The sequence below is a fragment of the Jaculus jaculus genome, chromosome 12 (assembly GCF_020740685.1).
Source record: "Jaculus jaculus isolate mJacJac1 chromosome 12, mJacJac1.mat.Y.cur, whole genome shotgun sequence".
Lineage (NCBI taxonomy): Eukaryota > Metazoa > Chordata > Mammalia > Rodentia > Dipodidae > Jaculus > Jaculus jaculus.
The window spans coordinates 66,254,293-66,269,074 of record NC_059113.1 but is presented as its reverse complement, the minus strand read 5'-3'; the positions used below and the strand labels follow the sequence as shown (position 1 = coordinate 66,269,074).

Below are 14,782 nucleotides of genomic sequence, written 5' to 3'. Positions count from 1 at the left end.
GGCATGCACTTACCTGTCCTCTATGAATACTTTTGCGATTAATCCAGGTTGTGATATATATCAGTAATTCATTTGATTTAGTTTTATTTCCCTTCAGAAAATCTTGTTCCTACCGTTCTAGTTGGTATAGATAATCCTTGGGGACACTAATGCCTGTCCAAGGTAATGTTCAGGCCCCTGTTGCTAGTATCACCCACTTTGGGACCTTTGTAACTGCTTTCCACACCACCCCAACTCTGCCCTCTGCAAACCGTTGCTCTCTGCATGCATGAATAAAGGTGTCAGGGCAACAGGGGTGGGATGGCCTTTGTTCTCAGGAAAGGCAGCTTGTGTCCTTTATAGAAAGATTGGGTGATTAAATGACCAGAGAACCTTGGAAAACAGCTTGGCTAAGTGTAAGTGACAAGAAATGAGGAGTAGCTGAAGACAGATGTTGAAATCAGTGTTTTTTGGATGAAAAGATAAGTCTACTGGGGATAAAAGATCTAGTAGTATGTGTAGCCTTTTGTGACAGCTCAGGCTTTATGATGCCTAAGAAATAAACTGGCATATAGAATTACCTAACATTTTTAAGGTTGGGGGATCAAAAGACAGGTTTAATAGACATTTAGAAAAAAAAAAAAGTGCAGGTTTCTTTTGGATTCTGATCTTGTAAAGCAGTCTCCGTGGCTGGGTGGTGGTATTGCATGTAAGGAGCTGTTTTCTTCCTTTCTCTGTCCCCTTTTTATGCCCTTTGTGCTTTGACCTAGTCTGCTCATGTCATGTGTGGCTGAGTGGCATGACAGCAGTGCACTGATCAGTGCAGTGACTTGTCCTCTTTCTGGCCCAGATCAGTTGAAGGCCTTGCAAAGGAGTTATGGCAGGCTTCAGCAGGACATCTTCCAGTTCGAGAGGAACCAGAGCAACCTGGAGAAGAAGTTCTCCTATGACTTGTGAGTGTGGCTCAGGGTCAAGTACCCACCTCCTGGGGACCAGGCTTGAGAGTTATACACCAAAGACCAAAAACAGAGCTCAGCATCCTCATTCTTCCTTTACAGAGCTAGCGTGTAGAGAGAAGGGTGGAATCATTTCTGGACTCATGTCTTTTAGAAGTAGGCATTTTACTTGGTAAGTATTAGCTGTGCTGTAGAGAGTATGGGGTATCAGACAGTAGGGCTCATCTCATAGATAATAAAGGTACATATGAGCCGGGCGTGGTGGCGCATGCCTTTAATCCCAGCACTCAGGAGGCAGAGGTAGGAGGATCACCATGAGTTTGAGGCCACCCTGAGATTACATGGTGAATTCCAGGTCAGCCTAGACTAGAGTAAGACCATACCTTGAAAAACAAAAAAAAAAAGTATATATGTATATACACATTCAGTTGACCATGAGTTGCTCAGCAAACTGTAAAACTCACGTATTTTAAACTTCTATAAAGTACAAGTACATTGCTTAATTTGGCAATCAACTCTTTAAAAACACATTCCAAAACTGTCAGGCATGAGCTAAAGCAAACTCTTAGAATAAAAGACATTTTGGTGAAGTTGATCCTGCTTGTAGCAGTACAAGACAGTAGCACTGTTCATGACTTGTTTTCTTGAGGCTTTTCTGTGTTTTTCCAAATCTCTGCAGTAGAAATGAAATACGTACAATCAAACTGACAAACTTTTAAAAAGTAGGCTAGGCCTACTGAGAAAATAGTTTAAAAAAATTACTGAGTAGAGAATAAGTTTGTATAGTCTATTTATTTTTCTACCTTTTTTTTTTCCTCATGAAAACAATCAAGAAAGAAAAGCATGGGAATTCAGAGCTACCATCCATGATAGCCCTTGAGGGCATGTTCTTTCCCTGCTGACTGTTCACGCCCAAGTTGTTTACATAATTTCAATCACCAGATATGTTAACGTTTTCTCACTTGCTAGAATTATGCATAAAAATATATTTAGTTCCAAAGTGTTTTATCATTGAAGAATGATTTGGGACTATTTTCTCCTAAAGACATTCAACTGTAGGTTCAGCTTGTTGCTAGGTCTAAATTGCCAAATTGCTTGCTTGTGATTTGAGACTGCGTCTCCCTGTGTAACCCAAGCCAGCTTGGAACATGGATGTAGTTAGACTGCCCTGGAACCTATGAACTTCCTCTCTCTCAAGTGCTAGGATTTCTACCTTGCCCTATTTCCAAATTGCTAAGAGGATTATTGCTTGTGGTGCAGTCTCCAGTGCTGAGGATAGCTGTTTCACATGTATTTTCATGAGTGCTTGTGTTGTTTTGAAACATCAACCAGTCATCTTAACTTCTTTCTGATCAATCACCTCAAAACCAAATAACTATTTTAAAAAGAATGAAGTATAGGTCCTTTAATAATGAAGTAAGTTCTGAGAAATTAATCATTAGGAAATAGCACTGTGTGGCATTGTAGAGTGTGCTTATACAAACTTAGGGTGGTTATGATCTCACAAGGCTAGTCTTACGGGAACACTTGTCCTACACGTAGTCTGTTCTTGGTTCTATCTTGTTAATGACTCTGCAGAGAATGTGAACATATAGTTAATAGGAGGAAACATGATTACAAAATATGTGTGGTTGTGTTGAGGAAATGGCTCAATGGGTAAAGTGCACATTAAGCATGAGGACCTTACCTGAGATCCCCAGTACCCATTTAAAAATACCATGAGATGGCTGGGTAGATGGCTCAGTAGTCAACAGTGCTTGCTACCTAAGCATGAGGGCCTCTTGGACCAGAGAACCAGAGGAACTTGGGCCAAGTTTGACTCCCTAGAACCCAAATAAAAAGCTAGGTGTGGCCGCACACATCTGTAATTCCAGTCTTCATAGTACCATATTACCGCTGAGGCTCACAGCAATTTCAAGTTGAAGGGGAGGTGATGAGGACATGTAATGTTCTTCACTGGCCTCTGCATGCATGAACATGAGGCATGTGCATTTGCACACACATGCATATACCACACATCACACACACACACACACACACACACACACACACACACACACACACAGTGTGCTTGCACATGCAAAAATTTTAAAAAAGCCAGGCATTGTGGCACATGCCTGTCAACCCAGTGCTGGAGAAGCAGAGGCATGAGACTCCCTAGGGCTTGTTGGCTTACTTGTGCAGCTGAACTGTACTCTTGTTCAGTGAGAGATCCTGTCTTGGAAAAATAAAGTGGATAGTGATTGAGGAAGACACCTGGCATCCACCGCTGGCTTCTGTACACATGTGCCCACATGCATATAATCACACACACTGCAAACCACACACATGCACATGGAACAGACAATAACAACATGTCTGCAGAACCTCACTCACCTGTGCTGGTGCTTTTAATGTAATGGCAGTTTTGTTCTCAAGAGACTTACGACAATGTTTAAAGACATTTTTTAAAGGTTTTTAATTTATTTTATTTATGAGAGAAAGAGAGAGGGAGGGCATATCAGGACCTCCAGTCAATGCAAAGGAACTCCAGACTCATGCACCACCTTGTGCATCTGACTTACATGGGGTCCTGGGAAACCTAACCTGGGTCATTTGGCTTTGCAGGCAAGCACCTTAACTGATAAGCCATTGCTTCAGCCCTAGAGACATTTTTTTGTTGGAATTTGTGGGGGAGAGTGCTAATGAAATCTAGCCAGGGATACTGCCAAACCTCCTATCATGTATAGTATAGCCTATACCAGTGAAGTTATCTAAAACAACTGTCTAAACATTGGCAGTACTGAGATAGAGAAACAGAGGCTGATAATCACAAAACTGTGCTTAAACAAAAATGAAATACTCCAGTCTTATGATTTCGCCTTCAAAGAAACCTTAGTGCTAATGTTTTCTCTCCATTTCACTGAAATGCAGCCCCTTCTTCCCACCTCAAGAAAAACAAACAAAAAAGTAATTGGCCTTACCTGATAAATTGATGCAAGATTTTCCCTGTAGCTGGAAGTCAGCCAGAGAGCAGTCAGGAGAAGCTCCTGATCTGGCCCAGGCAGTAATTAGGAGCTTCCCTGGGTCAAGTGTGCATGGGGATGCACTTGTTTCTCATAGCCCTGATTGGAGGTCCTTCTGGCTGACTGTATCTGTCTTATTAGTTATGCCCAAAACCCTGTGCCAGATACAGGAAGCTGTCTGAGGGGTGGGGGTTTACAGATTATTGAAAACCAGAAAGAGCTAAGTGTCTTTTACATTCTTTGGGTCATAAAATTGTTTGATAAACCTGAGAAAAGGTTAGCAAATTCATAATGTGTGTAAAATTGTGCATGAGTTTATAGGGATTCACAGGCTCCTAACACATTGTGTTGCAGTCAGGTTCAGCATTGCTGGTAGAAATCACCCAACCAAGAGAAGCTTGTGGGAAAAAGAGGTTTATTTTATTTTATTGTTTATTATTTTTATTTATTTATTTGAGAGTGACAGTGGAGAAAGGCAGATAGAGAGAGAGAGAGAATGGGCATGCCAGGGCCTCCAGCCACTGCAGAAGAACTCCAGATGTGTGTGCCCCCTTGTACATCTGGCTTACATGGGTCCTGGGGAATAGAGCCTTGAACTAGGGTCCTTAGGCTTCACAGCCAAGCGCTTAACCGGTAAGCCATCTCTCCAGCCCCAAGAGGTTTATTTTGGTTTACAGGCTTAAGGGAATACTCCACGATGGCAGGGGAAAACAATGACATCAGCAAAGGCTGGACATCACCCCTTGGCCCACATAAGGTGGACAACGGGAACAGGAGAGTGTGCCAAACACTGGTAAGGAGACATTGGCTACAATACCCATAAGCCCACCCCCCAAAATAACACTGCCTCCTGGAGGTGTTAATTCGCAAATATCCATGGGCTGGGAACCTAGCATTCAGAATACCCTAAGTTTATGGGGAAACACCTGAATCAAACCACCACATTCCGACCCTGACCCCCATAAACTGATATCCATATATAAGATGCAATGCAGTCATCCAATTTTTAAAGTCCCCATAGTTTTTATCAATTCCAATGATGTTCAAACATTCCCATAGTCAAGGTCTTTTTTAAAAATATTTTTTGTTTATTTGAGAGTGATACAGAGAGAAAGAGGCAGATAGAAAGAGACAGACAATGGGCGCGCCAAGGCCTCCAGCCACTGCAAACGAATTCCAGACGCGTGCGCCCCCTTGTGCATCTGGCTTACGTGGGTCCTGGGGAATCGAGCCTCCAACCAGGGTCCTTAGGCTTCACAGGCAAGCATTTATCCGCTAAGCCATCTCTCCAGCCCAGTTCAAGGTCTTTTAACTGAGCCATAATATCAGATTATCCTCCCCAAACCTATAATGGCACAGAATAAACACTCACACTGCAAAGGTGGCATTGGGCATAGAAAGAAATATTCAATCAATACAAGATTTAAACAGGGCAAACATCAAACTCTGTAGCTTCAAGTCCAACAATTCTAGCTAGTGAAGAGTCTCCAAATCTGATATTTCTAACCAGCAACAAGTCTCTGGAGTTCCAATTCCACTCCTCCAGCTAGGCTACTCATAGTCCTGGAAAACTTTATCCTGGGCCAGCAGCTCTCCTCAGCAGCCATCTTGTGGTACTGGCATCTCCACTGGGTCTCCACTGTAACCCATGGTTTATCCTCATGGCTCCACTGGGTCTCTATGTAGGCATACAGCAAACCTGCTTCACACTGCCCATGGCCATTTCCAAAACCCAAGACCATGCTGCAAACTCAATGACTTTCTCTTTCCTGCGTTTCTTATGCTCCACAATACCAGGTAGGGTGCCCGTTTGTTAATTCAGGGGGAAACAAAGCAGACTTTGAAAACAGGACACTCCTTGAGCACTCAGGCCCCTTCAAGAGTCTACATTCTTCCTGTTGCCCCGGTGCAGGTCAGCTGGCCCAATCTCAAAGGTTGTAATATCTCAACTGTAGCTGAATGGGCAGCAGTTCACCCCAAGATAGTTTTTTTCTGTGCCATATCCCTCTGCTTACACCAGTTCATTTCTACACAAAGCAACCCTGCACAAATTCTCAGGACATGGGCATAACAGCAAGCTTACCAAACAAACTGCCTCTAGCCCAATCCAGGCAAAGCTCTTTCTCACCTTCATAAGCCAAACCTCAAAGTCCATAGTTCTTACTGCATTCAGGACTTTCAGCTCTGACCAAAATAGCCCATCAAGTTGTACTTACAGCACTGCAAGGCATCTCTTAGGCCAAGGTTTCAAATCCTTCCATGTTCCTCTTGAAAATCAGCTCCAAAAGGCCAATGTCACACTGTCAGTTGTCTAGAAGCAATCTCACTCCTCAGTACCACTTTACTGTTGGAGTCAGGTTCACATTGCTGGTAGAAATCACTCAACTGAGAGAAGCTTGTGGGAAAAAAAAGAGGTTTATTTTGGCTTATAGGCTCAAGGGGAAGCTCCCTGGTGTCAGGGGAAAACAGTGGCATGAGCAGACAGTGGACATCACCCCCCCTGGCCCACATAAAGTGGACAACAGGAACAGGAGAGTGTGCCAATCCTGGCTCTAATACCCAGAAAGCCACTCCCAACAATACCACTGCCTCCTGGAGGTATTAATTCCCAAATCCCCATCAGCTGGGAATTTAGCATTCAGAACACCTAAATTTATGGGGGACACCTGAACCAAACCACCACACATGCCTACCCCTTCCCCCCATTGTCAAAAGCCTTTATGGAAGACAGCAAGGTGACCACAAAAGATAATGGAAAGGCCAGGCTTTCTGGTCCCTGTCCTGGAAATCATGCAGCAAATTTACTTACTTACTACTTAGTCCTTCACCTTGGCTACATGACCGCTACACTTAGCCAAACACAGCCTTGTCCGTTTTGTCCTCAGAGCACTTTGACTCAGCAAGGATATGAAGAAACAGTTGGCAAATGATGGTTTGGGGATGTGATAATGATTCTCTGACAGTCCACATCCTGGATGAGAGAATAGCCTACTTTGATGGGATCCATCAGACACAGGAATCCTTATTCATTCTCTGGTTACAAATTGCACCAGTTAGAATATCAGTGGTGTCCAAGTATTGCATGTTTCTATATTTATTATTAAGATTTCTTTACAAAGAGTATAACTAAAGAAATGGTAGCCATGAAGCAAAGTTTGTGGTGTGGTGGTGGGGGTGGTATGTTTGGCAGGTGGGGGTTATGTCTCTATGCAGCCAAGATTCTGTCAAGTCTCATGGCCCAGAACTAACGCTGGATTTTATTATGCAGACATGATTGATGATATCATTAGCCACAGTATTAAACTCAGCTTTATCCCCCTTCCACTTCCTGGGAGAGATGCAGCTAAATGTTTTAATCCCCATCCTGAAAAGTATAGCCATTCTAGCCTCCCACCCCATGAGTCTTTCTTTAGCATAATCACAGGCCTGGTTCAAATAGCTTATTGAAGAATAACCTGATATTCAGGAAACCACAAGTGTTGGAACTTGTGCCAATAGCTCTAGTGCCAAGGGGTAGGGTTGGGGTGTATACATTTCTACAGATTGTATAGTTAAAACAGTGAAATTCACCTGTTTTAGAACAATGTAACAAATCCTCTCAACTTAACTTCATTATTTTATTTTCTTTTGTTGGATACTTGGAAATAGGCACTGCTGAAGTAAAGTGCTTAAAGCAGGGAAAGGGATGTTTTGTGATGCTTATTGAAGTGAATCTCACAGTCCAGCAAGGAAGGACTGAGCGTATAGTGCCATTCTTTTCTTCCTTTTTTTTTTTTTTTTTTGAGCATTTTTAAAAAATGTTTGTTTATTTGCAAGCACAGATAGAAAGAAGAGAGAGAGTGTATGTGCCAGGGCCTATAGCTGCTATAAACAAACTCCAAATGCATGTGCTACTGTGTATATGCCTTTACAGGGATCCTAGAGAATCAAACCTGGGTCCTTAGACTTTGCAGATAAGCACCTTAACTGCTAAGCCATCTCCCCAGCCTTATCCATTCTTAATTCATTTTTCTCCAAAGGAGCCAGTGTATTAACCAGATGAAAGAGGTGAAGGAGCAGTGTGAAGAGCAGACAGAAGAGGTAACCAACAAGAGAAATGAAGCTGTCATTTCCAAAGATGCTGGTGAAAACAATGACCAAAGTCATCAGGTAATTTGGTGGCTCTTCTGCCCAGGATGTTTAGAAGGTGTTCCTACTATTTTCTCAGGCACTTTGCTCATTTTAAATATATTTATTTACTTGTTTGTAAGCACAGAGAGATAAGAGCATATGGGTGTGCCAGGGCTTCTTGCCCTTGCAAATAAACTCCACTTATTTTTATGCATTTGGCTTTAATGTGGGTACTAGAGAATAGCACCCTGGCCACAGGCTTTGCAAGCAAGTACATTTAACCACTGAGCCATTTCTCCAGCCCCATTTTATCTGCTGGTGTTCTGTGTGTATACTGTCCCTGATGGGTTTGATTACCTGAGGTATTGCAGATCAAACCTTGGGACCAGGATCCCCATACTGTTAACCAGATCTGCTGGCTCCCCCAGGCTTAGTTCCTAAGCTCAGGAATTTAAGAAATTATTTCCTTTAAAGTCACAGCCACCCTGGGATAGGTTGTTGCTTGTTTGATCTCTATAAATACTTTTGAGGACACTGAAGGCATGAAATGTTAAGTATTGTGACCAGGGTTTACCTAGTCAGCAGTAGAGCTGTTGTGAAGCCCTGGTCTCTCAGACTCTACCTCTTACACTGCTGGCCTCTCTCATGCCCCCCACATAGCCCAGGGTCAGTGGTACAGCTGCTGTGGAGCCTGGATATCTCAGACCAACTCTTGAGCCTCTCTAGTGTCCTACAAACAGCCCAGGAAATTGCTGTTCAGAGTCTTCTAAGAGATTTAAAAACAACAGCAGTTTTATTGAGATATACTTCACATATGATTCACTCACATAGTGTATACAGTTCAGTAGGTTCTGGTATAGTTGTAAAAATGTGCAACTGTCAGTATAATCAATTTTAGACATTTTACTACAAAAGAAACCTTCATTTTTCTCAGATCCTCACAGTCATAGGCACCCACTAAACTACATTTTGTAGGTATTGATTTCTCTCTTGCAGCTATTTCTGTCAGCGGGGTCACATAATGCATAGTCTGTGTGTGGCTTCTCATCCAGGTTTTATTCTTTGTCATAACATCTTTGTGGATGAATAATACAGTATTCTGTGGATAGAGTACGTTTTATTTATTTGTCAGTTGACTTTTGTTTTTGTGTGTGATTATGAATAATACTGCCAAATATTTTCATTCTTTTGATTTATTTAATTTTATTTTATATATATTATAACAGGTTAGACTCTTATCCCCTTGCCCCTGCTCCTGTTACCTTGGTGCCATCCTCACTGGGGTCATAGTATTCATTGTAGGGATCATGAAAGGCTTAGTCAGTCATTATAGGGTACTGGGTGTAGGGAGTGGAAGGGACTGTGCCTCAGGATATTCCTACTCTGTGGCTCTTACAATCTTCCACCCACTCTTCCAACTGAGCCATGGCAGGCCTGTTGGCAGTCTGAATTGGTATTGAGTTCTCAGTTACCTCTGGATTTCTGCTTTGATGAGTTTTGATTGATCACTGTGTCTGTCACTTATCACCCTGGAGTGGGTTGTCAGGCTAGCAGTAAGGCTATTGAAAGTGAGATAGCACTGCTTATCTCTTTTTCTGTGTTAATCCTTTGTATATAGGAAGGCTACTAGATTTCGGTGTATTGAATTTGCATCCTGCCCTTTTACCAAAAGAAGTTATCACCTTTAGAAGTTTATGGTTAGAATCGTTTGGATCACTTACATATAAAAACCATATTGCTGGGGACTGGAGGGATTGCTTAGTGGTTAAGGTGTTTGCCTGCAAAGCCAAAGGACCCAGGTTCGATTCCCCAGGACCCACGTTAGCCAGATGTAGAAGGGGGCACATGTGTCTAGAGTTTGTTTGCAGTGGCTGGAGGCCCTGGTGCACCCATTCTCTCTGTCTATCTGTCTCTCTCTCCCACTCTTTCTAAAAAAAAAAAAACATATTGCTGGGATTGGTGGTACTTGCCTTTAATTTCATCACTCTGGGAGGCAGAGGTAGTCAAATCACTGCAAGTTCAAGGCCTGCTTGGTGAATGCCTGCTTGGTGAATGCCAGGTCAGCATGGTATAGAGTGAGACCGTACCTCAAAACAACAACAAACCAAAAATGGGGATGGAGAAATAGCTTAGTGGTTAAGGTGTTTGCCTGCGAAGCCAAAGGACCCAGGGTTCAATTCCCAGGATCCATGTAAGCCAGATGCACAAGGTGGTGCATGCATGTGGAGTTCGTTTATAGCAGCTAAGGACCCTGATGTGCCCATTCTCCATTTACCTTTTTCTCTCTTGCAAATAAATATATAATAAATCTAAAATATTAAAAAAACAACAAAAATGAAGTTGTCATGTGCAAATAGGGCTAGTTTGAGTTCTTTCTTACCAATTTGTATCCCTTTTATTTGCTCTTCTTGTTTTAGCGCTTGAGCTAAAACTTCAAGTACTATGTTAAAAAGAAATGGTAAGAGTGACCACTCCTGTGTTATTCCAGACCTTAATCAGAATGTTTCAAAGTTTTTCTCCTTTTAGTGTAATAATAAATAGCCTTCAATGAGATATAGCCCTTATATCCCCAGTATCTCCATTGCTTTAATCATGAAGTTTTGTTTTTTTTCTAAAAAATACTTTGTCAAAGGCCTTTTCTGCATCTTTTGGAATAATCATGTAATTCTTATATCAAAGTTTATTTATGTGGTGAATTGCATTTATTGATTTCTGTATGTTTCCTACATTCCTGGGATGAAACTTATTGATCAAGATGGATGATGCTCCCCCCCACCCACCCAGTGTTCTCATGTGATTAACTTGTTGCCCTTTCCAGCATTTACCATTTTCTCTTGGTAACCCTTACAAAGTCCTATGCAGCCCTACCTGCCAGCTCCAGGGTTGCACTGCCCACTCCCACACCTGTGCTCTCTAGGAAGTATGGATGGCACTTTTGATGTGTTGTTGAACTCAGTTTGCAAGGATTTTATTGAGAAATTTTGCATCTAGATTCATCAGGATATTGGCCTATAATTTTCTTTTCTTAAATATATTTTATTTATTTATTTGTGAGAGAGAGGGAGAGAATGGGTGCACCAGGGCCTCCAGCTACTGCAAATGAACTCCAGGTGCATGTGACCCCTTATGCATCTGGCTTACCTGGGTCCTAGAGAGTCACACTGGGATCCTTTGGCTTTGCAGGCAAACGCCTTGACCGCTAAGCCATCTCTCCAGCCCCAATTTTGTTTTGTCTGTGGTTTAGGTAGTAAAGTAATGCTGGTTGCATAGGAAGAGTTTGGAAGCCTTCCCTCTTTTTTCAGTTTATGAAATAATTTTTTTAAATGTTTTACAAAGTATTTTATTTCTTAGAGAGAGACAGAAAGAGGCAGAGAGAGAAAAAGAGAGAGAATGAGCACACAGGGCTTTTCAGCTGCTGTGAATGAAGTCTAGACATGTGCGCCCCCTTGTGTGCATGTACGACATTGCATGCTTGTGTTACTTTTGCATCTGGCTATGTGGGATCTGGAGATTCAAACATGTGTTCTTAGGCTTTGCAGCCAAGTGCCTTAAATACTAAGTCAGATGGTTTTACCAGCTCTGGTTACAGTTTTTGAATGAAGGTTTGATAGAACTTGGCAGTAAATCCATGTGGGCCTGGTTTTTTGTTGTTGTTGTTTTTTGGTTTGGGATATTTTAAAATATGTTTTCAATTTTGTTACAAATGATAAGTTTGTTCAGTTAGTTTATCTCTTCTAGTTTTACTTTCTGAAGGTGATATGCATCAAGTAATTCATCTGTTTCTTCCAAGTGTTTCAGTTTGGTGGAATATAGGTTTTTGAAATATGCCCTGATGATTCTTCCAATTTCATTGTATCAGTTGCGACATCTCCATTTTAATTCTTGTCTTGCTGATTTGAGTTTTCTCTTTTTTTCCTTTGGATCATTTTGGCTGGTGGTTTATTGATCTTGCTAATATTTTAAAGAACTAGCTCTTTACTTAATCAATTTAAATTCTTGTTTTCTTAATTTTTAATTCATTGATTTCTGCTTTGATCTTGATAATTTCTTTCCATCTGGTACTTTTGGGCATGGACTGTTCTTGTCTTTCTAGCACCATCAAATTAATATTGAAGTTATTTATTTGAGATCTCTCTGTTTTTATAATGTAGGCATCTAGTGCTATCAACTCTTCTCTTAGAACTGTCTTCATTTTGTCCCATAAATTTTGGTATGTTTTACTTTCATTGTCATTCTCTTCAGTACGTTAGATTTCCTTTCCAGTTACTTCAACAACGTGTTCATTGTTTAATAATGAGTTATTCAGTCTTCAGGGATTGGCGTATTTTCTGTTGGTACTGTTGTTGATTTCTAGTTTTAATGCATTATGGTTGGATATGGTACAGGGAAGTTTGTCATTTTTTCTGAATTTGTGGGGACAAGTTTTATGTCATAATACATGGTCTGTTTTGGAGATGGTTTCATGAGCTGCTGAGGAGAATGTGTATTCAGTAGAATTAGGGTAGAATGTTCTGTAGATGTCTGTGATCTATGGTGTGCTTTACCTCCATTGTTTCTCTGTTATTTTCTGTTTCGATGATCTGTCTATTGATGGTAGTGGGGTATTAATGTCTCCTACTATTATTGTATTGGGATTTCTGTCTTATTGTCTAGTAAATTTTGCTTTATAAAATAAGGCACACCTGTGTCTGGTGTGTATAAGTTTATGATTGTAATATCATTTTTTAATTATTCATTTAATCAGTATGAAGTAGCCTTGTCTCTTTTGATTACTTTTGGTTTAGTCAATTTTGTCAGAAATCAGTATAGTCACTCCTGCTTGTTTCTTGTTTCCATTTGCTTAAAATATCTTTTTCCATCCTTTCGCCCTAAGATGGTGTTTATCTTTAATTATAAGGTGGGTTTCATGTAGACAGAAAATGGATGGATCCAACTTTCAGATCCAGCCTGTTAATCTGTGTCTTTATATCAGACACTTGAGTCCATTAATGTTCAGAGTTATAATTGTGAGATGTGAGTTAATGTTGAAAGTTTTGTGTTGTTTGGTGATTTCTTGGTCTTTGCATGCTTCATATCCCTTCTAGTTTTATTTATTATTCTTTCCTCAAGTGCCTGTTGCTTTATCTCCTAAGTGTGGCATGTTCCATGCAGTTTTCTCTGTAAGGCTGGCTTAGTGCTCATGTAATCATAAGGCTGGCTTATATCATGAAAAGTTTTCCTCTGACCTCTTTTTTTTCTTTTGTGTGTATGTATATATATATATATATATGCACACACACACACACACATACATACATATGTATATATATATTTTTAATTGACAATTTCTATACTTACAGACAGCAAACTCTCCTCCCCTCCCCCACTTTCCCCTTCATAACTCTGCTCTCTGTCATATCACCTCCCTCTCTCTCTCTCTATTAGTTTCACCTTTAATTTGATGTCATCATCTTTTTCTCTTATTATGAGGGTCTTGCATGGGTATTGCTAGGCACTGCGAGGTCTTGGATATCAAGGCCAATTTCTGTCCGGACAGTTGTATGTAGGTAAGAAGTGGTACCCTTCCTTAGGCTCTTACATTCTTCCCGCCACCTCTTCCGCAATGGACCCTGGGCCTTGGAGGTGTGAGATAGTTCAGTGCTGGATACTCCTCCATCTCTTCTTCTCAGCACTATGTTGCCTTTTGGGCCATCCCAGTGGTCATCACCATCTGAAAAGAGAAGCTGCTGTAACCAAAAGTGAGGGTAGCATTAATATATGAGTATAAACATTAAGTGTAGTGCTTTCAGAGCAAGTTGCTGAGAGTAATATATGCATTTATCCAGACAAGAGCAGGCTTTATACCCCAAAGACTCACGACCTCCTCTGCCATAGGCATTTGATTAGGTTTTCAGTACCAGGCACATATTCCCTCCCATAGAGTGGGCCTTCAGTCCAATTAGAGAGCAGTTGGTATTCCCCAGAGCAGACATGCTACTATTGCACTTATTCAGTCATTTGGCCTGCCTGGCAAAACTTGAGGTTTACAGTATCCACTGTTTTCACAATTGATTACTTCTGTCTCCCATAAGGCTGCATACAGTGCAGCTTTTCCCAGCTTTAACTTGGCTGGACTACAAGGAGGTTTTCTGCTCAGCACCAATTTGGTTTCTCAGTGACATTGCCTCTCAGGAATGTGAAGTCTTCAGCAATAGGGTCTTACCATCTCTTTCTCATGGGGAACCAAGGGCCTTGGCAATAGCTATAATGTTTTGGAGGCAACAGGTACCTCCCTGGCCAACAACTCACTGGAAGATATCCCATCCCAGGCACTGAAACTTTTCCGACCTTTCTTTTACACAGTCTCTTCCCCTGAACTTGCTTAGGCCTTTCCCCTCCCTGTAATCTGTTCTTCTACTTACATATATACAATACCATCTTCTTAAGACTTTCTGTCTCCTCCCTCCCTTACAGACTTTTTCTAGCTTATGGGCCTCTGCTACCGATTTTTGGTTCCAGATCAGACACAAGTCTATATATTTGTAGCTAGGTTCCACATATAAGAGAGAACATGTAATGTTTGGCTTTCTGGGCCTGGGTTACCTCACTTAGTATAATCCTTTCCAGATCCATTCATTTCCCTGCAAATTTCATTTCTTTTTTTTTTTAATTATTTTATTTATTTATTTATTTGAGAGCGACAGAGAGAGAAAGAGGGAGATAGAGAGAATGGGCGCGCCAGGGCCTCCAGCC

General features: G+C 41.2%; 1 protein-coding gene across 15 annotated transcripts in view; it reads left to right on the top strand.

The window, feature by feature from the left end:
* Nucleotides 1-14,782, top strand: part of Golm1 (golgi membrane protein 1) — a 136,064-nt gene that overhangs the window by 100,414 nt on the left and 20,868 nt on the right. For 14 of the 15 annotated variants that reach the window (XM_045131189.1, XM_045131195.1, XM_045131187.1 and 11 more), the window contains exons 5-6: nt 830-932; nt 7,960-8,089. In XM_045131189.1, the coding sequence (XP_044987124.1) occupies nt 830-932; nt 7,960-8,089 (233 nt within the window). The remainder of the gene's footprint in view (nt 1-829; nt 933-7,959; nt 8,090-14,782) is intronic. The other variant, XM_045131192.1, reaches the window with a different exon arrangement.